The 24,847-nt window shown below is 49.7% G+C and overlaps 1 protein-coding gene across 1 annotated transcript in view; it reads left to right on the top strand.

Moving 5' to 3' along the window:
* The window catches only part of CSMD2 (CUB and Sushi multiple domains 2), a gene marked incomplete at its 5' end in the record, with an annotated part of 488,286 nt that overhangs the window by 421,255 nt on the left and 42,184 nt on the right, over nt 1-24,847 (top strand). The window contains 12 exons of the mRNA XM_081146285.1: nt 1,921-2,039; nt 2,535-2,604; nt 4,520-4,636; nt 7,770-7,979; nt 9,989-10,177; nt 13,234-13,411; nt 14,772-14,917; nt 16,847-16,927; nt 17,391-17,504; nt 18,551-18,739; nt 21,195-21,341; nt 23,665-23,853. Coding sequence (XP_081002411.1) covers nt 1,921-2,039; nt 2,535-2,604; nt 4,520-4,636; nt 7,770-7,979; nt 9,989-10,177; nt 13,234-13,411; nt 14,772-14,917; nt 16,847-16,927; nt 17,391-17,504; nt 18,551-18,739; nt 21,195-21,341; nt 23,665-23,853 — 1,749 coding nt within the window. The remainder of the gene's footprint in view (nt 1-1,920; nt 2,040-2,534; nt 2,605-4,519; nt 4,637-7,769; nt 7,980-9,988; nt 10,178-13,233; nt 13,412-14,771; nt 14,918-16,846; nt 16,928-17,390; nt 17,505-18,550; nt 18,740-21,194; nt 21,342-23,664; nt 23,854-24,847) is intronic.

Genomic DNA, 24,847 nt, shown 5'->3' with positions numbered 1-24,847 from the left:
ATAAAAAATAATTCTTCCTTCATTGTAAGCATGGCTTAAATAATATAATCGGTGTGCCGTGCAAGAGAAGTTAGAATGGGCTCTGCTCTGTCCCCCTGCTTCTCTCTCTCTCTGGCCTCACTTTCCTCCCCATTCCAGTTTTTCTCCCACCACACTCTCTTGCTCCTGGTTTCTCTCTTTTTCTCTCTGCCCCGCCTCCTTCTGTCCGTTGCTGCCTTTCCAGTAAGTAGGTCCCAGGTTACTGAGTTGTGATCACCCACTAAGTACTGAGTTGTGTTCTACTTGGAGTGCAGGGAGGAATGGGGAGAAATAGACCGGGTGACAGCCAAGATGAAGTATGTCAAATTCAGTTTAATAATGGTTTTAATTCTGTCCTTAAGGTCTTTTGTCCCAGCTGCTGAGATTTGTGGACAGACCCAAACAGCCTTCATTTCCAAGCATCACTTTCACTTCTTAAAAGCACATGTAGGACAGGAGTTGCCTGGGAAGGGCAGGAGGGAACTTTCTAGAGTGATGGTAATGTTGTTTAGTTTTGTAGGGGGTTGGATCATACAGGTGTGTGCATCTGTCAAAACTCAGCAAATGTACACTTAACGATTTGTACATTTTGTTATATGTAAATTTTCCTCAGAAGAAGAAAGCACAGGTAGTTAGTTACCTCGCGCACGTGTGGAGCCGCAGCTCTGAGTGTGGAAGGAGGAGTCGTCAGCTGCACGAGAAGGCGGGACTGGGTGGCCTGGGCTGGAAAGGAAAGTTTCCCTTTCCTTTCCCACAAGTGCCGGCTCCCCTGCAGGCGCTGCTTGCACTGGGTTCCTCAAGGAGCCTGCATCTCCAGAGGGATCTGGGGTCTACCAGGAGGCAGAAATCTAACAGGAGGGCTGAGGCTGCCCAGGCACCCAGGGTCAGACCCCAGGTGTCTTAGCTCGAACTCCCTCCTCTCCTTTCTGCCACCCTTGGCGAAAGGAGTGCTTTGGAGTAGGCTGAGAACTCAGTTTACAGTTTGCCTCATGGTTCTCCCAGCCCGCACCTCCGTGTCCCACCCATCACTAAATACACAGGCCCTAGGCTGTCAGGACAAGAAGGTGAGATTCCCTTTGACAAGTGGTGGGGACCCACTTCAAGCTGCTGGACAAGGAAGTTCCATGATTCAAGGAAAAAAATTAAGAATGTAAAGTGCCTGTGAACACAAGATGGACAGTAACAGAATGGCTTAGGGGAGGGGATGAGAGATGGGGAGGCTGTTGGGTCCGGTGGCGAGTGAGGACGAGCTGCCATGGGAGGTGAAGTGCGAGGAGCCCCAACTCTGCTCCCAGAAAGGAGCTGCCCGGCTTTAAAATGCAACAGGAGAAAGAAGGCAGTGGAGCGTCTCATCTGCTGGCCAACTTTTCTCGCAACAGTCTGTCCCAGAGAGGGGACCCTGAGTCCCTGAGCATTGCTGGGTGGTCCCTCTGAGAACTGCTTTCTTTCCCTCTTGCCTTTCATTGGCCTCTCTCCCAACATCTTAGCCTATGGGAGCTGTTTTCTTAGGGCAAGGAAATGGAAGGATGTTGGAAGACTGGGGCAGGAGTGATGTGGGAGGAGCTCAGGCAGAGGGGTCTGGGGGCTTAGAGCCAGGGCTGGGCAGCTCCCTGGAAAGGCCTTCTGGGGAGCCCAGGGGGCAGCGGGCAGCCAGAGTTCCGGATGATGCCACCTGCCCCCAGGAGCTTTGGTCCACGAAGCCACTGTGCCATATAAATATTCTGATTTTCTCTGTGCTCTGTGAAGTAAGAGGACTGGGAAGCACTAGCCTAGACTCACAGAAGCAGAGAAAGGCCAATCTGGAGGCACCCTTCTCTCTGCTTCCAGCATCACCCTCAGCCTGTGATCACATTGACCTGCTGGGCTGGTCCATTCTCCTTTCCGTCTGTCTGTCCTCTCCAGCGGTGGGCCTGAGTAGCTGTCCAGAACCTGCCGTGCCCAGTAACGGGGTGAAGACTGGCGAGCGCTACTTGGTGAATGATGTCGTCTCTTTTCAGTGCGAGCCGGGATATGCCCTCCAGGTACCTCCCCTCGACACCCAGGGCAGGAACAGGACAGGTGTCCCCTGAGGCGTGCTTGGCCAGCCTTGCACCAGCACAGCTGCAGTCACCAAAGAACAGGGAGCAGCCTCCCAACTCCCCCGGGGACCATTATTCCCTCCTGGAGCTGTTCATGCAAAAGGCAAACTTTGCTGACTTTAGGGATTTGGCACAAGCCAGCCTCGAATGTGTTCCTGCAAAGTTTCAGTCTGATTAGACTTTAGGAAAATTTAATTTTCTTTTGAAGGCCACGAGGGAATCTAGTAATTAAAGGAGGCTCACAAGGAAGCTTGAGTAATGAGAATTCTCTAGTCATCCTTCCCCCAAATCTCTCTCCCTCTGCCTCTCTCCACATCCCACAGTGGACTGTGTGTCTTGTTCCCTAATGCAAGGCCCCTGAACGAGCCCCTGTGCTGGGTTGTGCGTACACTTGGGCCCCCGGGGGCAGTAGCCCACCCCTGTTCCTGATTCCTCCAGGGCCACGCCCACATCTCCTGCATGCCCGGGACCGTGCGGCGCTGGAACTACCCGCCTCCGCTCTGTATTGGTAAGAGAGCCCGGACTTGTCCAGTTCATTCAGATCCATTTTCCACCAGGGATTGGAGCTCAGGGACGTATCAAAAGGCAGTCTGGTATTCTGGGTTCGTTCAAAGGCAGTCATTTTAGGCTGATGTTTCTGTAAGCTTTCCCTCTCACTCAAGGCTGTCATGATTTTTGGAAACCTTGGCCCACCAATGAAAAACTACAGGAGCCTTGTCCATTTGAAAAAGTGGTGATGGCCATTCTGATTCCAGCTAACCGACCAAACCCCGAATGGAACTTCTAAGCACGTTGGGCTTTCCTTTATGACGTCCCATGGCACAGACAGATAAAATGCACTAAAGGAGAAATGCTGAGGGTTACATGTGAAATGAGGACTTCGTCTGGCTTCTTACCCTGTACCGAGCAATGATAGCGATCAGTAGGTACAAGAAAAGATGGAGCCTTCACCCGCAGAAACTTGCAGTCAGGCTGGGGCAGGGAGAAGCCAACCATTATCATTGGGCGTCTACTGTGTGCAAGGGACAGAGCCACGCACTTCTTCGGGGGGCATGTCATTCTCATTTTTGCAAATAGGAAAACGAAGGCTTTAGGGATTAGAAAGAAAGTGGTGGGGTCGGTAACGGAAACCTCGGTTCCTCTGATGCCCAGGCAACTGTAAAGGGCCCCCCAAGGCTGACCTTGGGATAGGGGCAAGGCGAGCTGAGGGAGTGTCACTTGGGCATAATGGCATTTCCCTCCTGTGATCTTACCAGGCACAGGCCCTGGTAGTCGCTGACAGTCCAAAATGTGACGGATCAGCCCCAGGCTTTTCCCTCCATTCATAATACAAAAGTCCTGCCATGGAAGCCATCACGTTAATAGCAGCTGCCACTGGTCAAGGGTTTACTGTGTGTGGCAGCTCCTGTTCCAAGTGAAGCTCAGAGTTCCTGCTGTCACCTCCTAACCACTCTGTGGCATAGGTGCTATTGTTAGCTCCATTTCACAGTTGGGAGAAACTGAGGTGGGGAGGGGTGTAGAACTTGCCCAGAGTCAAACAGGAGGTGGAAGCATTGGGGCTGCGACCAAGCGGTGAGTGCCGGAGCGCCCGCTCTGAACCCCGGCCCTGCTGCTCAGGGCTAAACAGCGCCCTCCCCCCAGGAAGCGCTGGCCCAGGTGCCACAGAGCCCAGCCCTCTGCTGCTTTCCTGGGACTGTGGTGGCTGCCTAACCCCTTTCTGCTCACACAGCCTTTTCCTAATAAGATGTGAAAGGAAAGAATTGATGTCATCTGGCCAGGCTGTAGTGGTGTTGCCGCCTCGGATGGCTCTGAAGTCACCTTGATTGGAGTTTCAGGTGCCCCAGCCCCTGTGGCTGGCTCCCCATAGAACGCTAACCTCAGGCACCTTGGTGGGCAGAGTCAAAGTCCTGAGGGCTGGCTCATGGCGAGGCTCACCTGCCGACCACTCAGCCCTGTGGAGTACAGGTTTATGAAGAGCCTGGCATGGTGCCGACACAGAGTGGGGACCCAGTGCATGCCAGCCTCCTTCCTTCTTCCTTTTTCTTCAGTCTTAGAAGGATTGACTGGACAATGAGAGGGAGATTTAGGGGATAGTGTAAGAAATGGAGATATTTCCATTGGAGCAGACCACTTTTGCTGTAGGAGCTCATAAGGGAATTAATACAGAAGACATGCTCAAGGTCAAGGGTCCATAACTTGGGTTTGTGGACAGATTGCTAGGAGGAGGCTGGGCAGCCCCTCCTGAATCTATTTGCTGTTTTGCCCATGTGTGCAGTCATTTAGAGAGATGAACTATAGGTTCCTTTAGATTCTCAAAAGGGTTCATGATTTGGGAAAGGTTAAACACTGCCACTCTAAGGCAGCGCCCAAACACTGGCCCCATATTCTTGATGCTGTCCTAACCCTTGGTCTCGTTGTCACAGCGCAGTGTGGGGGAGCAGTGGAGGAGATGGAGGGGGTGATCCTGAGCCCCGGCTTCCCGGGCAACTACCCCAGCAACATGGACTGCTCGTGGAAAATAGCTCTACCCGTGGGCTTTGGTGAGTCTTCATGCCCAGGCCTCTGCTTAAAGCACCTGTCTACTGTGATCACTCAGCACAACCCTGGCTGAGGCAGTTCAGCTCTCTGCCTCCCCATGTCCTCGTCTGCTGACCTTTAGTACGATCAGAAAGTCCATTAAGAGTAGTAGAGATGGATGTTTTGGAAGCATTAAATGTAGCGAGGGCAGGGGAAGTCCTGGGACTTGCCATTATTATTATTATCGTTTGAGTAGCAAGCAGAAACCCAGGACTGTGGAATGAGAAATTACTCAGGGCCGATTAAAAAAGAAAAACACAATCTATTTTACAGACACTGGCCCTCAAGTTGTGCTTTTAACTATAATATCCAATTTTTTACCCTAATTAAATTGAGCCAAGGTCAACGTGAAATTGAGTTTGCATTCTTCGTAGGCACATTCTGGCTAGCCTTGGAGGTCGGGAGATGTTTTTTGTGTGTGAAGACGGAGTATGCCAGTAGGGGGAACAGTGATCTGGGTACAAAATTTAATTGCTGATGATTCATCCTATATTGTGTACTGGGAATATGTTTTAACCCCAAATAAACCTGTTGAAGGGAAAAGGACTTGTGTTGACATGGAACTGATGGGCTGTCCATGTAGGTCATCTTGCCCAAGTCACGGCTCTACTCCTGGAAGGAAATTCCCCGAGGGGATCTTTCCTGCACGGGCCTGGGATCTCCCAGTCTGTGACCTCAGGAGTGAAGACCACCTATTTTGTCCTTGATTCAGCCTCAAGTGGGTCTGCTGATGGAGAAGGGGCTTTTGGGAGAAGGCAATCTAAGCTGGCCCTCTTTAAATCTATTCAGAGGGAAGGAGAGAGGTTGGTGACCCTTCAAAGGATGGAGTCATATTTAGAACCATCTTCTGAAGGAAACCAGGGACGGGATCAGGTTTCAGGATGATGATGACTTGGGGGGCCTTGGGAAGCTCCCAGATTTTGAGACATTGAGGAAAGAGGAGCTAGGATACCTTGTAGCTCTGCATCCAGACATGGGCCAAAAGAACCTCAGATGATAGAGGGATGGGGAGAGGGCAGCATCCAAAGGAAAACAGAAGTTTAAATGGAAATACAGCACTGTTCTCTCGAAGTCCTTATGTTCAGCCACCAGAGTTCTCTATCTCTAAGTCCCGGGTGCCTCTTCAGCCCCTGGGGAGAGAGCCTCCTGCAGGGTCCAGTTGCAGAAGACCAGGATCCCTCCCTTTCAAGTGAATGTTGAACTCCCAGATAGTCCCTAATGTGGCTTCAGTGTGTAAAGAGCCACTGCATTTACAAGGTGGTGCCACTAGATGACAGTGGTCACATCCTGCTCTTTCCAGGCAGCTCATTTCAGAAACCGGGCATCCTTGTAGACCCCCTTTGGTGGATATGCACCCACAGTGTTGGGATGGTACATGGGATGGGCAGTGGGATGGGAAGCGTAGGCTCCACAGGTGATATGTGCAGACGTACTCATTGCTAAATTATCCAAAATTTGGAAACAGTCTACATGTTCATTAGTAGGGGAACGAATAGCGTTGTTGGATAATTCATAAAATGGAAATAATTAATATGTCGTTAAAAAACAATGAACTAGCCCTGGCCAGTGTTTCTCAGTGGTTAGAGCATCAACTGTGCACCACCAAAGGGAGTCTCAGGTTCGATTTCTGGTCAAGGGCACGTACCTGGGTTGTAGGTTCGATCCCCAGCCCTGTTGGTGCACATGTAGGAGGCAACCAATCAATGTGTCTTTCTCACATTAATGTCTCTCTCTCTCTCTCTTCCTCTCTCTCCCTCCCTTCTGCTCTCTCTAAAAATCAATGGAAAAAATATCCTCGATGAGGATTGACAAACAAAAAAAAATAGATGAACTATATCTTTGTATATCAAGGATAGGCTTTGAAAAACACAATATTGAATAAAAATAAGTTTACAAATCTGTATAATATGATTTATGCAAACATTTAAAACAAACCCACACATATATTGAAGAATCTAAAAACATGAACTGGAAGGTATCTCCCAAATTCATGATACTGGCTGCCCCTATGGCGGGAAGGAGGGGCATGGGATCGGCAGGAGCCATGAAGGTCTCCAACACTGCATACCGAGTCTTACTGTTTTCTTTAATCAGATGCAAAAAAAAAAAATCACACATATGAGCTCACTCTAAGCAAATTAGAAAGTACACGTGAGCACGTCTAAAATGAAAATGATCTGTAATCCCACCATGCAGTCGCTGACAGCTCCGTCCTCAGCTTTAAACGGTAACCCCTGTGAAGACAAGGGCCTGTAGACCTCGCCCATCCCTGCGCAGTGCCTTCCACAGCCCTGGTACACTAAATATTGTTATTGAATCAATGAATATTCTTCTAGTTTTTAACTACAAAAATGAGAATAATATACAACCTACTATTTTGCAATCATATTTTCACAATTAACATTTTTCTATGCTCAGAAAATATTGTTCTTTAATATCATTTTTAATAGTAATCTAATTTTGAGAAATCTTATCATTCACAAATAACAATAGTTCCACCTCCATTCTCCAAAGAATATAGTAATATGTAAGTTAAGGACTTAATTAGCTATTTAACCAGTCAGGTTGCTAGGAGAGCTTGATTAATCCAGTTAGATCCCAGAGTATAAATTTCATGTGGCTTCTTAGTGGAGCAGACAAGACCAAGTATTCCATTTCTGAATTTTCATCAGTGTTCTAGAAAACAACAGTCTTGAAGTTCCTGTCTTTCCATTGGGTGTGGGGAGATACTATTTTTAAGTAAAATGTTTATTTTAGCAAAGCTATCTTTATACTAATATATAAGACATAAGAGTCACAAATAAAATCAAGTGTTGATCTTGAACTTCGTTTTCAGTGAAATAAAATGAACTCGAGATGGAGCTCTGAAATGACTGACGCCTTTCCTTTTGAATGAATAACACTCGTTTAAGCGCAGTCCTGCCTGAAGACAGGAGACTGGACTGGCAGCTCCCAGAGTCTGTTCTGGGAATCCTGATGGGGCGGGAGTCAGGAGCGGGGATGCGTGGGCTCTGGCAGGAAACACTTTCATGAGTCCGCACATTTGATGCGGGGCTGTATTGCTTTGGGCACTGTCTGCCTCTGTCTTGCTCCCAGGAGCTCACATCCAGTTCCTGAACTTCTCCACGGAGCCCAACCATGACTTCATAGAAATCCGGAACGGCCCCTACGAGACCAGCCGCATGATGGGCAGATTCAGTGGAAGCGAGCTTCCCAGCAACCTGCTCTCCACGTCCCACGAGACCACCGTGTATTTTCACAGCGACCACTCCCAGAACCGGCCAGGATTCAAGCTGGAATATCAAGGTGAGGACAAGGAGGGCCCTGTGTGCTCCTCTGTCCATCCCCATCTCAGCCTCCCACAGGAAAGGCTGAGGGGGTAGGGGACAGGCCTATCCATGGAGGCTCCTTTTGGCGGCATGTCTCTCTGGCCCAGCTGAGACTGTCTAACCCCATCTGACAGGCCTTTTCTAGGGTGGTAGGCCCAACCCTCAGAGGGTCAGCCTCTGTCCGGGCCCGATAGCCACCAGCTATCCCTGAGCAAGAGATCCCTCATTTCATCTCAGCATCTCTAAGCATGCAGCCAGCCCGTCCCTGGACAGGCTCACTGACTCCCCCTGGGTCCTCCCTGTGTCAGGCCCAATTATGCTCAGCAAAGCTATGAAATGACGGAGGATTCCAGTGACAATCCCGGGAGAGCCCACAGAGCCTACACAATGAGATGGGCCCACTTATTGCTCCTGAGGGTTTTCCCGTGTGAGGCCCAGCCACGCTCACTGCACAGTGCTTCCTTCCCGAGGTGAAAGCCTGTGACAGATCCCACCCACTCCTCCTGGCACGCTTTCCCTGAAGCAGGCCTCACCCACTCCCCTGTGTGAGCGCCCCATCTGTGTGGCTGTGCACAGCAGCCCCAGGCAGGCCCCACTTCTCTCTGGGGTGCTTCCGCTGAGCCATTGGTTTGGTTCTAACCTATTTTCCCAGGCTCTTCCATGGATTTTTCTTTCACACTTTTAGAGTTTTCCCCCCAAATACTAATACACACTTATAAAACGATTGAAACATTCCAGATGTTTTTGTGAGGGCACAAAAGTCAAAACTCTCCCATAATCCCATTTCCAAGCCTATCTTATGAAGAAACATAACTTCTGATGGTTTGACTTCCCCTCTTTTTCTGTACATACGATGATATACAGCTGTGTTATTCCGTCTTAACCAGAATTGGGTCATACTTTCAATACTGTTTTGTAATTTGCTTTTTTAACATTAATTTTTAATTACACAATTTACAAACACATTTATCTTGTTAAAAAAGAAAGAGCCCCGCCAGGCGTGACTCAGTGGTTGAGCATCGACCTAGGATCCAGGTGATCGGGGTTTGATTTCCGGTCAGGGCACATGCCCGGGTTGTGGGCTCGATCAGTGACTCTCTCATCATTGATGTTTCTATCTCTCTCTCTCCCTCTCCTTTCCTCTCTCTGAAATCAATAAAGATATATTTAAAAAAAAGAAAAAAGAGATAGAGAAAGGAATAAAGAAAGTAAAACATTACAGGTAAAGATAAAACCTCTCTGTCCACAGCCTCCAAACACAGTCTTATTCCCCAGCAATAACCACTATTGCTTTGATGTGATCATTGCTGATCTTTTCCCATATGTTGACATACATGTTATATGTACCTGTGAAAAATACATGATGTGCTCCTCCCACGCTCACCAAGCCTCCACCTGAGCCGCACCCCTACCGAGGCTGCCCTGCCCTGAGGCTCCAGGGCGACGGGCCGGCTGTCTGGGTGACCCTTCCTGTCTGTGACGTGCTCACTGAGGCTTCACATGTTCAGAGGCCCAGTCCTTTGAGGACTTTTCCTGGGTGTGGGGGGCAGGGAGTGGGGAAGAAGGAAGGTTCTGTGGATGCCTTCAGAGGCCCAACACCTCCACCAGGGATCGGCCCAACTGGGTGAGGGGCCCAACAACATCCCCAGGGGTTCAGTCTAGCTCTGTCTTCCTTGAGTCTCCTTTTCACATGGCGACATTGATAGGTAACATCAGTTGAGCCCTTACCAAGCGCCAGTACTGTGCACAGAGCTACGCATCTATTACCCTACTTAATCCCCGCAATAACCGTTTTCTAAATAAGAAAACTGAGGCACAGAGAAGTTAAATGACTTTCCCAAAGCCAATGACTAATCAATGACAAAGTTCTTCCTGAGTCCAAGTCTTCATAGGCTTCACCACAATGGTATCTGTGGCTCCTGTGTCCTGGCTGGGGAGAGGATGCCCAGAGCGGATACAGGAACCTGCTCTCCTGATCTCTTCCAGCCTACGAACTTCAGGAGTGCCCAGACCCAGAGCCCTTTGCCAATGGCATTGTGAGGGGAGCTGGCTACAATGTCGGGCAATCAGTGACCTTCGAGTGCCTCCCAGGATATCAGCTGATGGGCCAGCCTGTCCTCACATGTCAACATGGCGCCAACCGGAACTGGGACCACCCCCTGCCCAGGTGTGAAGGTATGGCCCTCTCTCACCCCTTGGGGTTTTCCTTAGGGAGGCTGATTCAGAGCAGTCCCGTATCTACTTGCCTGCTCCATGGGCTCACCACGCTGGGAGGTCCTGGCAAACCTCCATCCCGTTTTCCTATGGATGAGACCCAGCCTGTCCAGGGAGGCATCCTGGGGACAGAGCTCTGAACCAGCCCTAGGGAGGACCTGGAGGAGATTTGGACCAAGCCAAGGGAAAATATATTCAGCCCTTGGGACTATCCAACCTGATGGGTAGATGTCCCCTATGAGAAGGGAAGGCTGCGGGAGGGTGTAGGAGCAGGTGGTGAGCTGAGGGGCGGAGAGGTAGAGTTAATCATGGCACCTTCCCAAAGGGAGGAGAGAATAAAGCCTAGAAAGAGGAAACTTCTTGTCCCCCTCATCACTTGCCCCCTCCTTATGCTCTTTCGCCTACGAGTGCCTGGAGAGACCTGAGTCGATAACATAAGGGAGCTAGAAGTGGCACTGTCCTGGGTCGTCATTAACCAGAACCAGGATGGAAGAGGACCTAGAGCTTGTGCTGCCTCTTCCCCATCCGCTCACCTCAGTTCCATCTTCCTTCGCTTTTCACTCTTGGGGCTCGGTATTTTCCTGGAGGAAAAGCTGGGATTTGTCTTAAAAGGGGAAAGCATGGCAGGAAGACAGCATAGCCTAGGAGAGAGTGCCCAGCTCCAGGGTCAGATCTCCCTGGGCTCCATCCCTGAACCACTTCACCTCTCTGAACTTCAGCTTCTTCCTCAGTACAATTGGCTTCTCATCTCTGCTTTGTAAGAGCTGGGAGGGTTTCAAGATGACTCGTGTGAAGTGCTCAGCACAGTCACTGGCTCACAGTGAGCTCCAGATATTAACTCTCCAAAGGAAAACAGACCCTGTTTGCACAACTGAGCTGTGCTGGTGTTGGAATGTGAGATCGTAATTTCCGAAACTCTTAACCCCCCAGTTTGCTCTCAGATTTTCAGGACCGTCTCTGTGCAAAACCATCACGTGCTACGTGAAAGCTTCATTGTGGACTCTCTCCTGTTCCTTTTTACACCTCGTGCATCTGTTTGTGGCATCACAGGAGAGAGGAAAGGGCAGTGCTCAGTCAGCCGTCTTGAGCCAGAAGCCCTTCTCCCTCCCGAGAAGGCTCCTCCCTTGGCTTCCTTTATGCCATATTCCCTTGTTTCCCCAGTTACCTTTCTGCCTGTGCCAACTCTTTCTGCCTGTGCCAACTCTTTGGTCATCTTTTCTTCACCTACCCTGAGGCATCTAAATCCCAACGTGTTCAAACTTGAACTCACTGCCTTCCTGCCATCAGACTGAAATTCTCATTTCGCAACGGGCACCTCAATCACCTGGCAACCGGGCCCTTAGTACAGGCACCTTCCCCTCGCTCATCTGCCATACTCACCAGGCCTTCCTAATTCTACCTCCTACTTGTCTTTCACATGCACCCACTTCCCTCTGCCCACTGCTTCTCCCTCAGTCCAGGCCACCACTTGGATGAGGCTCCTCTCTGGTTTCCCAGCCCTCATTCTTGCACGCCTCGATCCGTGTTTCACAATGTAGCTAGAGCGAGTCCTCGAAACCATCAGTGTACTCCCGACCCTCCCCCACTCAGAAGCCACCGAGGCATCCCCCATTCCCCTAGGGGTAAATTCCAAACCCCTTCATGTAGCACCCCTGTCCCTCGGGGCCTGCTCTCTGCTTACCCTGCGCTGTCCACTTTCACAGACGTTACGCTCTAGCTAAGCTGAAATACTTCGTTTTCCCACGTGCTGTGTTCTCTTACCTCTGGTTCTTAGCACATGCCGTTCCCTCCTCAGAGAACATTGCTCTCCCCTCCTGCTTTGCCTGCTGAGCCCTTTGTCATCCCTCTGGTGTGAGTCTAAATGTGAACTCTACCAGGAATCCTTCCCTACACTCGCAAGGCCAGATGAGGGGCTCCCCTAATGTCCCTGTGGCATCCACACTGATGGCACGCTCCCCTGTGCTGTAGATGCCCGTATTCGCGGCTGTAGCCCAGGGGACTGTGTGCCATGGAACAGAACCATGTGCTGTGGCACCCTGGCTCCCCAGGCCGGCCCGGGCACCAAGCGGATGATCAGTGCGTGTAGGAGGAGTGGTGTGTCCACGCACCACTCTCAGGACACATTTGCATTCGCAGGGCCTTTTTCTCTGCTGGGAGGCACTGGGATAGGGCCTGTCCACCTGTCTGCTTGATGTCCCAGGCCAGCCAAAGACACTCATGGTTCAGGATCAGGTTTTCTTTGCCCAGAATCATTTTTTTTCTCCTCCCTGGTGACTAAATCTGAACTCTATGGAGACTTCAGGGCTTCTTCATCCCCCTACCAAAAGCCTAGGTCAGAGTGAGTCTGAAGTCGGGTGTCACTTTAGGGAGACAGGAAGATAGGGAGCGAGAACCATATCTGTGTAGCAAATGCCTTCTCTGTGATCTAGGGACTGGCTGAACATTTGGCATGTTATCAGTCACCTAACCGCCACACAGTGCTTCAAGGGGGTATTTTATAGGTAAAGGAAAAGACTAACCTTGTCGGAGGTCATCTGGTCAATAAGTGGTTTAGCCAACTTTTGAACCCAACCTTAGCCTCTCCTCAATTCTTAGGTCAAGATCAAAAGTACCACTCTCAGAATCTTAGAGCAAATAAAAAGAGAAAATCCCAGTTTCATGATTTTCTCAGCTCTTCTCGGCAAAAGTACTGCAGCTCTAACGTCTGCCTTCCATTTCCAGGAAAGGAGAGGGGAGAGCTGTAGTGTGTCCTTCCTCCTGGGCAGGTGTTGTCCATGAGAAAGAGAAAGGGAGGCGGGAGGCTAGAGCAGGCCCACAGCGGCACCTGCCCTGAAGATCGGGGCCGGATGGGGAGTTGGGGGGGAAGCCAGGCCCTGTCGCCTCTCCCCATTCTGCCTGATCTCCTTGAAAACAGGGTGGTTTGTGCTGGGAGCTGGAACTTCATTAGGAAGTCATCTGAATTCTCAGGTGGGAGGTGATCTCCAGCACTCACCTGTGCTCTTGTTCCCTCTCTGCAGTCCCCTGCGGTGGGAACATCACCTCTTCCAATGGCACCGTGTACTCCCCTGGCTTCCCCAGTCCATACTCCAGCTCCCAGGACTGTGTCTGGCTGATCACCGTGCCCATCGGCCATGGCATCTACCTCAACCTCAGCCTGCTGCAGACAGAGCCCTCCGGAGACTTCATCACCGTCTGGTAGGGCCAGTGCCATGTCTACAGCCAGTAAGAAAAGGGCATTAGCAGGGCCCTAAGCTGGATTACCCATCTGTGTTTTCAGCACCCCGAGAGCTGAATGGAGTTACATGGCTATCAGCCTCCTGGGTTTCAAGTAAACACGGTGGAATGAGGGCTCGGCTTCGGTTCGCCCTATGACTCCTTGAAGGGAGAGAACAGCAGGGCGGTGGTTCCCACCTGGAGTCCCTTGAGGGGTCCACGGCAGTGCCCATGGGTGTGTGAATGGGAGTGGGCGTAGATATGTGGACTTCTCTCAGTATTTCCAGAGTCTAAACAAAAATTCTACATTTGCCTAAAGTAAGCTACCCAGACTAATGAAAGAGCTCTGGGGTGGAATTTTGTGAAGTCTCATGCTGAGCCAGCACTGGCCAGCAGAACTTTCCCCAGCGATGGAAACCTGCTATAGCTGTGCTCTGCAGCCTGGTAGCTGCTCACTACGAGTGCTGTTGAGTACTTGAATGTGACTAGAATGACCGAGGAGCTGATTTTTAAGCTTAATTTCATTTTCATTCATTTAAATATAAATAGCCACGAATGGACTAGCGGTTACCAAATCGAACACCTCAGCTTTGAGCTATATAGATTAGAATAGCTTGAGTTCATTTCAAAATAGGAGTATGAATTCTTAGTTGATAAGTGTAGTTTCCTAGACAGTTTTTTTTCAAACCACTTGATTTTTGGACAAAGACATAACTTTAAAGCTCCTTTTGGTTTGAAGGACACTGCCATTCTGAGAATCAGTAGGAGATAGTGGGATTCTCGTCTCCCAGTTCCCAGGGAGTAGTAACCATAACCAGACTGCCCTCGATTCATTTCCAGCCTAATTTCTAGGCAATGGTTAAGAACAGATGGAAGGGACTAGATAAGTTGTCAGGGAAGAAGTCCTTTGCCCAGAAAGTGACATGGCTCTGTGTCTTTGCTGGGGGACGAGGGAATGGGAGGCAGAGATACCAGCACGAGCTTCCTGCACTTCTCCCTGTTCCGGTGCTGCCTGGGGCTGAGAACCTGTGGGAAGGCCCAAAGCCTTGCTCCCTGGCTCCTGCTTCTTGGTGAGCCTGTTGCCCCAGGAGCCCATTAAGGAGGCTGGGCTGGTGAGGAATCAGGTGACTGAGGGAGTGATGTGGGCGTCACCAACTCTGTCAGCTTTGTTGGGAGACCGCGTTGGGAGAGGTGTTTAGGACTTTGGGGAAAGACAGTGTTGATTGCAAGAAAAGTCACAGCTGCCCACTCCAGGTCTCTCTTAAGGCCACTGGTGGCACCAGGTAAATTCACAGCCCTAGTGATTCGTGACATGCCGGGACCTTCTTTCCTCTTCCTGCAGGGATGGGCCACAGCAGACAGCTCCTCAGCTTGGAGTTTTCACCAGGAGCTTGGCCAAGAAAACAGTGCATAGCTCAACCAACCAGGTCCTGCTCAAGTTCCACCGGGATGCGGCCACGGGTGGGATCTTCGCCATAGCCTTCTCTGGTCAGTATGGAAGCCTGGCCTGGTGGGAAGGGCTAGGCTCTCAAGTCAAGGCTGGGCCTGAGCCCTGGCTTCACCATTCCCAGTTGCGTGACTTTGAATGACTTACATAGCTTCTTACCTTCCGTGCCCTCAAAGGTATGATCATTAAAGGTGTTAGCCTGAGTGAAATCTCCCAGCACAGGGCTCCATAAATGTAGGTTTCCTCCTCCTTCGTACTACTAGGGCAGAGAGGTACTTGACGTTGATCGTTGGTTCCAAGTTCAAGCTTAGAAGCAGCAGAGTGAGGCCTCTCACCCACTCGTTCACATCAACTCGCTGGCTGATTATCCATCTACCTGTGCCCAGCCTGTCCCTTAGCACCTTCTAGAGGGTTGTCCGACTCCAAAGGAACCCAGGGCCTTGGCTGACTCTGCATGCTTACGGTGGATCTGCAAAGTGTGCGTGTTGCGATGCATAGAATCACTGTTTAGTTACAACCATATTAATCGTTGGGTGACCATGAAGTGATGTTTTAAGAATTTAACTTCTAGCACAATGGTTTGTTGCATATATAGACATATATATTTTTAGCGTTAAATACTTTTTGGCTTTGAGGGTTATGCGTTTTTCCCGTTAAAGTAATGGGAAATAGGCTCCTAGCTATCATCTTTGCACAGAAAATCGGATTTCCAGGAATGGATTACTGGCATGCAATAGGAGATGCCTGTACTTTTAAAAGGTCATACAGTTTAATCATTCTCAGTTTAAAAACAAAAGAAAAATTCACAAAAGATGCATATATAGAAGGATGCCCATCACAGCTTTCTTTTAAATGGCAAAACTTTGGAGACCTGAATGGTTGACAATAGAGAGTCTGTTAAATAAACTCTAGTGCATTGTATAATTAAATACTATGAAATCATTTCAATCATTTTTTAATTTAATTACATGGGGAAATTCTTGAATTATAGTAAGCACACAAAGATCAGCATAAAGTACATACCACAATGCAAATTCCTTAAGAGAAAAATATGTATATGTGCAGAGAATAAATACCCTAAGACTTACAGTAAAGGATGAATGTGGTCATCTCTGAGAGGGCAATGGATGAGTTGAATTTTCCTCCTCCTGTTCTCTCAGAAAATCTCATATTTTCTTTAATGATAATGTATTACATTTGTATTTTTTTTTAAAGAATGCTATTTTTAAGAAACATAGTGGGCTGAGGTGACTTTGGAAATAATAACAACAGCAATGGGGACAACAGCTAACTTTACATAGCACTAGCCCTGTGCCAGGTCATGACTGAAAAAGCAAGTTATGAGCCCGCGCTGGACTTTGCCTCAGTAACACCACCCACGCATGATCCCGTGTCTGCCCAGAGGGGTGCTTTCCAGTTTAGAAAACCCGCTGCGGCCAGAAGTGTCAGGCAAAGGCCAGAAGGGAAACAAGCTGACCTCAGTGGGCATCCACATATGCCACACCCAGTACTTAGGCCCTGAGCAGTGGACAGAATATGGGATCTGGGAGCAGCCAGACATGGATTCCAACCCTGCCTGTGCCACTCTCTTCCTGTGTAACTGGGAGGAGGGACTGAACCCTGCATCTCAGCCTCCTCAGAAGCAGAGCAAGAACTCCTCGCGGGGGGAGCAGCCATCGTGAGGATTAAAGGTGACAGCGTGGGATAGTGCCTGACACATGGCTGGTGCTCAGTGAATGCTTCTCTCCCCTTCAGTGCTAGTGACAGTCACTGCCTTCCTAGATTCTCTCCTTTATTGTCAGCCTTAGCAGACAAGCAAAATAGTACCCAGTTAAGCTTGCCCTGTATACAGATAAATACTCATTAATGTCTGCTGTGGAAGTGAATGAGGGGCGAGAAAAAGGCACTGAACGGCAGCGTGCCCCAAGAACCATGTTCCTACACTGACTCGTCTGCTTTTGTCCTTCCAGCTTACCCACTCACCAAATGCCCCCCTCCCACCATCCTCCCCAACGCCGAAGTCGTCACAGAGAACGAAGACTTGAACATAGGTAACGCCTCCCAAACCCCCGAGGGGCCAGGTCGCGGTGGGGCTGCCCGAGGGCTCACTCCCTCCTGTCCATGGACAGAAACAGTAGGCCCCACACAGGACGCGTGGTGTTCCAGCAGCTGAGTTTGCACCAAACCTGCTTCCTTTTGGCCGCACCTGGGCACAGGAGCTAGGGAAGCTGTTTTTCACTGTGATTTAAGTCAGTATGTTTTAGAGAAATAAATCCACGCGAGACACTATAAAAAGTTCCTGAACATTCTTAGGCTCAGCAAGGCCGAGCTGTGAGAGGGGAGCAGCAGTTGTCTGGGTCATTTGATTAGAGTTGAGCTAGTTCTTTAAGCCTGAACGGAACACAACCCAATACTGATGGTCTTGCCTGGAAATGGGTTTGAGGTCCTAAGGGGTGCTGATCAGCCCTGACCAGACCTCTCCTGGGAATCCACATGTCATTCTCTCTTTGCCAGGTGACATTGTACGCTACAGGTGCCTTCCTGGCTTTACCTTGGTGGGGAATGAAATCCTGACCTGCAAACTTGGAACTTACCTGCAGTTTGAAGGCCCACCCCCAATATGTGAAGGTAATTGCGCTGAGCCGTGCCTTTATGGGTCTGAGTTCCTCCAGAGCACAGCCCTGTTACTACTCTCTACAGTCCCTGTCCCTGCCCAGGAAGGAGGAAGCCACATGGTGAATGTTTGTTCGCATGAGTGAGGAAGGGAGCAAGTGATTGTTCTAGGTAGGTTCTCTGCCCTGCTCCTAGGTCCAGGGCAAGGAATTGGCCATAGCGGCCACGTTTATGTATCTCTGTCTTCTTTTTGTGTAACTGGCATTCCCTGGAAATGGCACACGGATCACTGGAAGGAGGGAAGTTCTGGCACCTTGGGCAGGGGTGTGTTCACACACCAACCTTGCCCTGCTGGAGTGCAGACGTGCTCAGGGTCCTGTGCCGAACTAGGCAACTGAGAGACCATAGCTGTCTTCACTCCAGTGAGGCCTTGACAGAAGACAAATCCGCTTCACTAATTTATCCCAACTAGGGCCAAAACAATACTCTCTACTCCCTTGCACAGAGGAACTGCTCAGTGCTGGCTATTATTATAATTGCTAGTACTACTACTGTTTTTAGTACTGTTACTACCAACAAATATTCGGTAGCCTATGGAGAAACAAGTCAGCTTCTCCTCTACCTCTTGCAACGCAAGAGTAAGGGTAAACTGCCGTGTGGATTATTAGTGCGGAAGAGAGGGACCGTGCACCCCAGAATCAGGCTGCCCCGATACTGAATTGAGAAATTCAGTAACTGTTTATTTCAGTTGAGCTGAGCCACCCACCACCAAAGCAACCAGCCCCCAATAAAAGTAAACTTTAGCTTTCATCCTGTTCCAGAACCTCCTTGATTTGCTCCAAGTGGCCAGGCCTGCGTCTCAGAAATAGGGTAACACCGACACAATCTGAAGTCACCCCATGCCATGAAGCGGTGTAGTGGTGGGTGCTGGGGTCTTGTCCGAATGTGCTTAAATACCTGCTCTCCAATGGTTGTCTTTCGTACCAGGGAAAAGCAAGCCCATGTGTTGGTCTAGCTCCTTCTCCATCTCGCATACTGGTATTTCTCTTTCTTTCTCCAAGTGCACTGCCCAACAAACGAGCTGCTGACAGACTCCACCGGTGTGATCCTGAGTCAGAGCTACCCGGGAAGCTACCCCCAGTTCCAGACCTGCTCCTGGCTGGTGAGGGTGGAGCCCGAGTATAACGTCTCCGTCACAGTGGAGTACTTTCTCAGCGAGAAGCAGTACGATGAGTTTGAGATCTTCGACGGTAAGTCAGATACTGCATCGGCCCCGCTGCGGGTGGCACAGGTTTGCTTGGGAACCCAAAGTCTACGCTTCAGCCTCCCAATCAGAGCTCCAGGGGTTCCACATAATGCCTTCTCTGCCACAGAAACCCCGATACCATGGGAGCTGATGGGTTGTGTGGCCCACGCAGCAGGTCTGCCTGGACTGCAGCCTGGACCTGCTACAGAGCCCTTTCTCAGTCTGGCGCCCTCTAAAAACTAGCACCTTGAATGTCAACCAACGACTGGGTCATAGGGGTACCACCCAGGGCAGAATATGCTACCTGCAAACCCCCAAAGAAGTCTACCAAACGGCGTGCTTCCTTCTTGGTGGTGGGAGGTAAAAGGTACAATGGCTTGCTCTTTAATTTGGAGGAAATGTCTCAGCATGCCCTGAACCCCTGGACCCTAAAAATTTCACCTGAAACTTTATAGGATTTATCTCTTACCCTCTAGAGCACGTGAATCTTGCAAAGACATCTGCACTAATTGTTCCCTTCTGGCTCATCAGATCCAATTAATACAGTGTCATCAATATAGAGAACCAATGTGTTCTATTCCGCAGGATGTCCAGATGGTCCACATCTCCTCATGCTGTATTATGTCAGAGAGCAGGAGAATTAGCATAACTCTGAGGCAAGACCATGAGTGTATACTCTGGCCTGTTGCACGTGAATGCAAACTGCCTATGATGCTTCTTTCTGATGGGTGCGGAAAAGAAGGCATTGCTAGATCAATAACTGCGTGCCATGTAAGCAAGCCTGTGTTCATCTCTAATCAAGGGCATACATCTGGCACAGCTGCTGCAGTTGAGGCTATGACTTGGTTAGGCTGGTACTGTGAGATGGGCCTGGGCCGGGACTCCACTTATTACCAACCCCACCCTCAGACCCCCCTCCCTAACAGAGGAGCCATGATCGTGCTTTGGGTCCCCAGGTATCAGCATCAATTCAAACTGTTTCTAAAAGTCTTCAAAATACCTTGGCATTCCCTTTTCTCCAATATTCAGTTACCAGAGTAAATAATGGTAGGTCCTTTGGGGGGAAGAACTGAGAAAATCACTACTATATACAGTCAATGTTGTTTAATAGGGCCCTTTTTCATGGGCATCCAGCCTCTCCTTCACCAAAGTGCTCTGTAGGAAGAAATGAAGCCTGGCTCAGGTCTCCAAACTGGGAGACTGTAACTTCCCACTGGGATTAGCTCTTCTCACCCTTTGATCATATATTCGTGATCTGATCTGTTTTGTTTGTATACTTATATATTTTGGCCACCCACTCGTCTGTCCCCAGGAATGCCGTGTCCCCTGAGCCATCGCCATAGACCCTGCAGGTCTGGCCCTCCTGGCTGCCATTCCAACCCTTGCTGTCCCTTTTAGTAATTATGCCATCCTTGCTTCTCACTGTTAAGTGCTTCCACCTGGCCTCTGTATTCTAGAATCTTCTCACCCCATCAATGCTGGGAGGCCGGGTTCTATGACAGCATCTCGTTCCATCACTTGTGGCCTGCAGAGGACAACCCTTACTCCAGTTGCCAGATGCTGGTGCTCACCCTCACCAGTGTGTTCCTTGTTGCTTTAGGACCTGGCGTGTCTTCCAGGTCCTTCTGAGGAATGCGGTCAGCTGGTGGGTGTCCTGGTCTAACACAGCAGGCCTCCCCTGGCATGCCACTTCTCTGAGCCTTCTGACCTCTTCCTTCATGGTTTGTTCCAGCAGCTCTGATGGCTCTCCTTTGTTTAGCATAGTCCATTACTTTTGCTAAGCTCCCAAGAGCTGTCTCGGCAGCATATTAGAACCATCACTCAGGGCTCTTTCCAGGGTGATAGATCCTATATTTTGGATTCTACAGCTTTATATTCTCCCTCCTTGAACCAGCCCCCTCAGGATACACTCCCAGACATTTAAGATAAGCAAAAAGAAGAGCCTTGGAAAGGAAGCTGGGGAATTATGTTATTTGTGACATTGAGGTCTGGTGTTTTCCTCTAGCTTTATTGTTATATATGCACCCATAAATATTTTTTCTATATGGCAGGCACTGAGCTGTTTTTAGTACACACAAGAGAAGTAGGGTGGCAGGTAGAAGGAGTTCCCAGGTTGAAAACCAGCTCTTCCATTGACCAGCGACTTGACCTTGGACAAGTCCCAAGATGGCAAATAGTTTTATCTCAACTGCCACCTGCTGTGGATTGGCAGTGACTTCCTGGAGCACTGCTTTAGGGCTCAAGAGGAAGGGCACGTAGAGCAAGACCTGTGGGTGCAGAGAGAGAAGTGGAAGGACAAATGAGTGCGCTGACTCTGACCAAGTTCCCCAAGCATTCTGAGCCTTCAAGGCTTCATCTGAGAAGGGGCAAGTAGGAGGTGGTTACATTAAAGGGATCAACTCTAACATGTTTGATGGCTGCGATAGTCTGTAATCCTGTGTCCTAAACTCTCATCCCAGGTCCCTCAGGACAAAGCCCCCTGCTGAAAGCTCTCAGTGGGAATTACTCAGCTCCCCTGGTTGTCACCAGCACGAGCAACTCTGTGTACCTGCGCTGGTCATCTGATCATGCCTACAATCGGAAGGGCTTTAAGATTCGGTATTCAGGTGAGTGAAACATAAGGACTCACGAGAAGGGCCAGAGCCTATGAGCCCCTTAAGTTTCTCACCCCAAACACGCACCACGGGCCATATCTCCACAGGACTAGACAACCTTCTCCTCTGAGTCTCTCTGACCTGTAACTGCACAAGTGTCCTGGACACTTTCCCACCTCCCCTTTTCCTATTCCTTCCCCACTTTTAACGTCTTCCCGCTCTCCTGCTCGTCCTGCCAGCCTGTGTCTTTGAATAAGCTTATTACATATATCTAATAATGCCAAAAGGGCCCTCCGTGCCCATGTTGAAATGTTAATGAAATTTCCTAAAAACTGAAAAACCCTAAGACGTGGGTCTCCAAATGGCAAATGTGAGACAGGCAACCCATGGGTGGGCTGTATTTCAATTCCAGGAGCCTCTTTTCTGCTCTACAAGCTGTATCTTCTAGGCAGAGGCAGAGCTGAGGCCAAGCAGTCACGTGGCCGACCAGGGCAACAGTCTAGAGGGAGCACAGAAACACCCTGAGACGTAAGGAGACCGAGGAAATCGAATCTCTCTGCACTCCCATCGTGGGGGTTGCTGTTTGCAGTCAGAAAGAAAACTTGATGCGCTGCTTGTTCCCCATTCTGAAGGGGAGTGGGCCCAGTGAACTGTGGGCTGGGTTCTGGAGACTTGGAGGCAGGGATGAATTACTTAAGACCCTGGGAATCCCACCAGGCACCAGGGCCCCTCCTCACACTTCCCTGCCTGCATTTGGCCTGCATTCCAAATAAATGTCCGACATATTTTTAAAGAATATTGGTTAGAAAAGATGTCAGATTACAGCCTGCCTGAGTTACCATGGGCCACCTACTTGGAAGACCAGCCAAACTTAGTGGACCACTGGAAGTCTTAAAGAACTCTGGGATATGGCTTCAGCGATCAACTCTGTCACTAACTAGCTGGATAATTATTAGACGCATCACCTAACCTCTCTAGGCCTGTTTCCTTGTGATGAAACAGAAGCCTGGAGGTTTCTCTCAGGCAAATTCAGGCAGTTTTTAGCAGCTGCTCACGCAAACGGGAGCATAGCCGTTCAGTGGCGTTTCAGTATGCTGGTTGCTAAACTAGGAACTGTGAGGCATTAGGAGATGCCCTTTCCATGATGTCTTTAAAGATGAACCACATGTTTGGGGTAATGAGTCAGTTGTAATTATAATATATACGCCAAGTACAAAATGAATTAATCACACGGTGAAGCAATTAGCACCCAATTAAAATACAGTAGACTTGTGTAATTTGCAAATGCCGCTGTCACTGTGACTGTCTATTTTATAACGGAGAGCCTTGCTCTTGACTGAGGTAGACACGTCAATATAATATGCACCGGACACAGGTGGCAAAGCGGGAGCGGGGAAACACATCTGGACTGGAGGGGGAGGTATTTAAAACACATTTCACCAGCGGAGAGATGAGAGGACCTCACTGTGGGAGGAGTAGTGAGGACCCGGCACCCTCATGGCCCCTGAGCCCCCACCTGCCTAGGAGGCCTAGCAGGGACCCTCAGAGCAACCAAGGGGCACACTCTGCATGTCCCTTCGCTCACCTTCTGTCCCGGCCTCACAGGCAGGGACTTTCACTGGAGGTTCTCTGCAGCTGGGATTTTTGTCTCTTTCTTCATTGTTGTGTTCCCAGCACTTAGAACAGCACCAGGCACGTAATGGGCACTCCAGACCCATTTGTTGACTAAGTGAATGAAATACGTTTAAGCCATACATTGCGGGGGAACTGGGGCTGTGGATTTCATGTGCTGGACTGGCACAGCTCCCTCTCCCTCCACCCTCTAGGACAGAAAGGAGAAGGAACATTTATTGAGCACTGAGTGTCCTGGGCTGGGCTGGAGGCTTTTACAAACATGATGCTATTTACAAACAGCCCAAAAATCTATGAGGTAAACATGGCCCATCCAAGTAGACAGGTGAGGAGACGGGAGCTGAAGGAGCTTCAGGGGTGTGTATCTCAGTCAGACCTGGAAAGGTCAGAAACAGGGCTCAAGCCAGCCCCGGCTGACCCATTGGTTCGGTTTTCTTTTTCTCTTTGGGAGCTGATGGGACTCGAGAGCCTGAACTTAGCTGTACGACTAAGGCTGCAAAGGAGACCCAATGCTTCTTTTCGTTCCTTTCCTTTTACTAAACTATTTGGCCGTTTTTCAATATTAGCCACTCAGACCTTCCTAAATAGCACTGGCAATGGGGAAGACAAGGCAAAGGGGGGGAGGAGGGGGGGGCGCACAGGAAGGAGAGTGTCTGTCCTCCCCCCGCCCCGGGCATGGCCCTGACCTCCTCTCGTTCTGCAGCTCCCTACTGCAGCCTGCCCAGGGCCCCACTCCACGGCTTCCTCCTGGGCCAGACCAGCACCCAGCCCGGAGGCTCCGTCCACTTTGGCTGCAACGCCGGCTACCGCCTGGTGGGACACAGCATGGCCATTTGTACCCGGCACCCCCAGGGCTACTACCTGTGGAGCGAGGCCATTCCTCTCTGTCAAGGTGAGAAGCAGGTGGGAAGGGGGCACCTGGTGGCTTGGATCCTACTCACTTCTTGGGTTTGTCCCCGGACCAATCACTTCCAAATGTGGGTTTCCTCATGGATGATTAACTCATCCTTTGGGGAAGCATAGATTGAGGATCCACAGTATCTTTAGCCCTGGGGATATATATTTGCATAAAACAGCCTCAGTGTCTTTGGAGCAAGGAGGGAGATGGATATCAGCCAAGTAGATGCAGAAAGATAGAGGAAGGAAGGGCCGCATCAGGAGTATAAACCACGTGCTGAGCCCAGGGGTGAGAAGGGACCCACCTCCTGGACAGCTCGGGAGGCTTCCAGAAGAAGCAGGCGTGGGCTCCGGCTCAGAGAGCAAGGAGGGTTTGGGACTAGGTGTTGGCAAGGAAAACTTTCTAGGCAACAGCAAGAGCATTTGTAAAAGCGCAGAACAGAGAGAACAAGACAGGCAGAGCAGTTCGGGCTGGCGGGAGGGCCAGGTGGGAGGAGAAGAGGGTGGAGGGACCCAGGGTGCAACAGCGACCGTCACCGTACTTAGTTACAGTGATCGGGGCTGTGATGTGCACCAGGCAGTGTGCGGCATTGCCTTTGATAATTTATGGGATTTTTTTTTCTTTAAAGTAATATACCTTCAGACTAGTAATCTGAAAAGACGGGAAAAAAAAGTATACATAGTGCCAAAGAAAAAAGTGAAAATGACCTATAATCTCATCAATTGAGATCACCACAGTTGACACTTAACGCGTTTCCTTTAGCCTTTTATATACTGTTTTTAAAAATGGCATCATCAGCATCCAAAACTCTTGGTATTAACATCTATCATATACTCAGAAGCACTTCCTCGTCATTACACTCAGCGGTTGCATGGCATTGTGGAAAAACTGTCGTTTATTCTAGTCTTTTATTGTTGGTCATTTGAATTTCTATATTCTACACAGTGCTGCCATTAAAATTTTTATAATCCCATTGCTATGAGCATTC

This window comes from Miniopterus schreibersii (genome assembly GCF_964146895.1).
Source record: "Miniopterus schreibersii genome assembly, chromosome: 8".
Taxonomy (NCBI): domain Eukaryota; kingdom Metazoa; phylum Chordata; class Mammalia; order Chiroptera; family Miniopteridae; genus Miniopterus; species Miniopterus schreibersii.
This window is presented reverse-complemented; position numbering and strand designations above follow the sequence as displayed.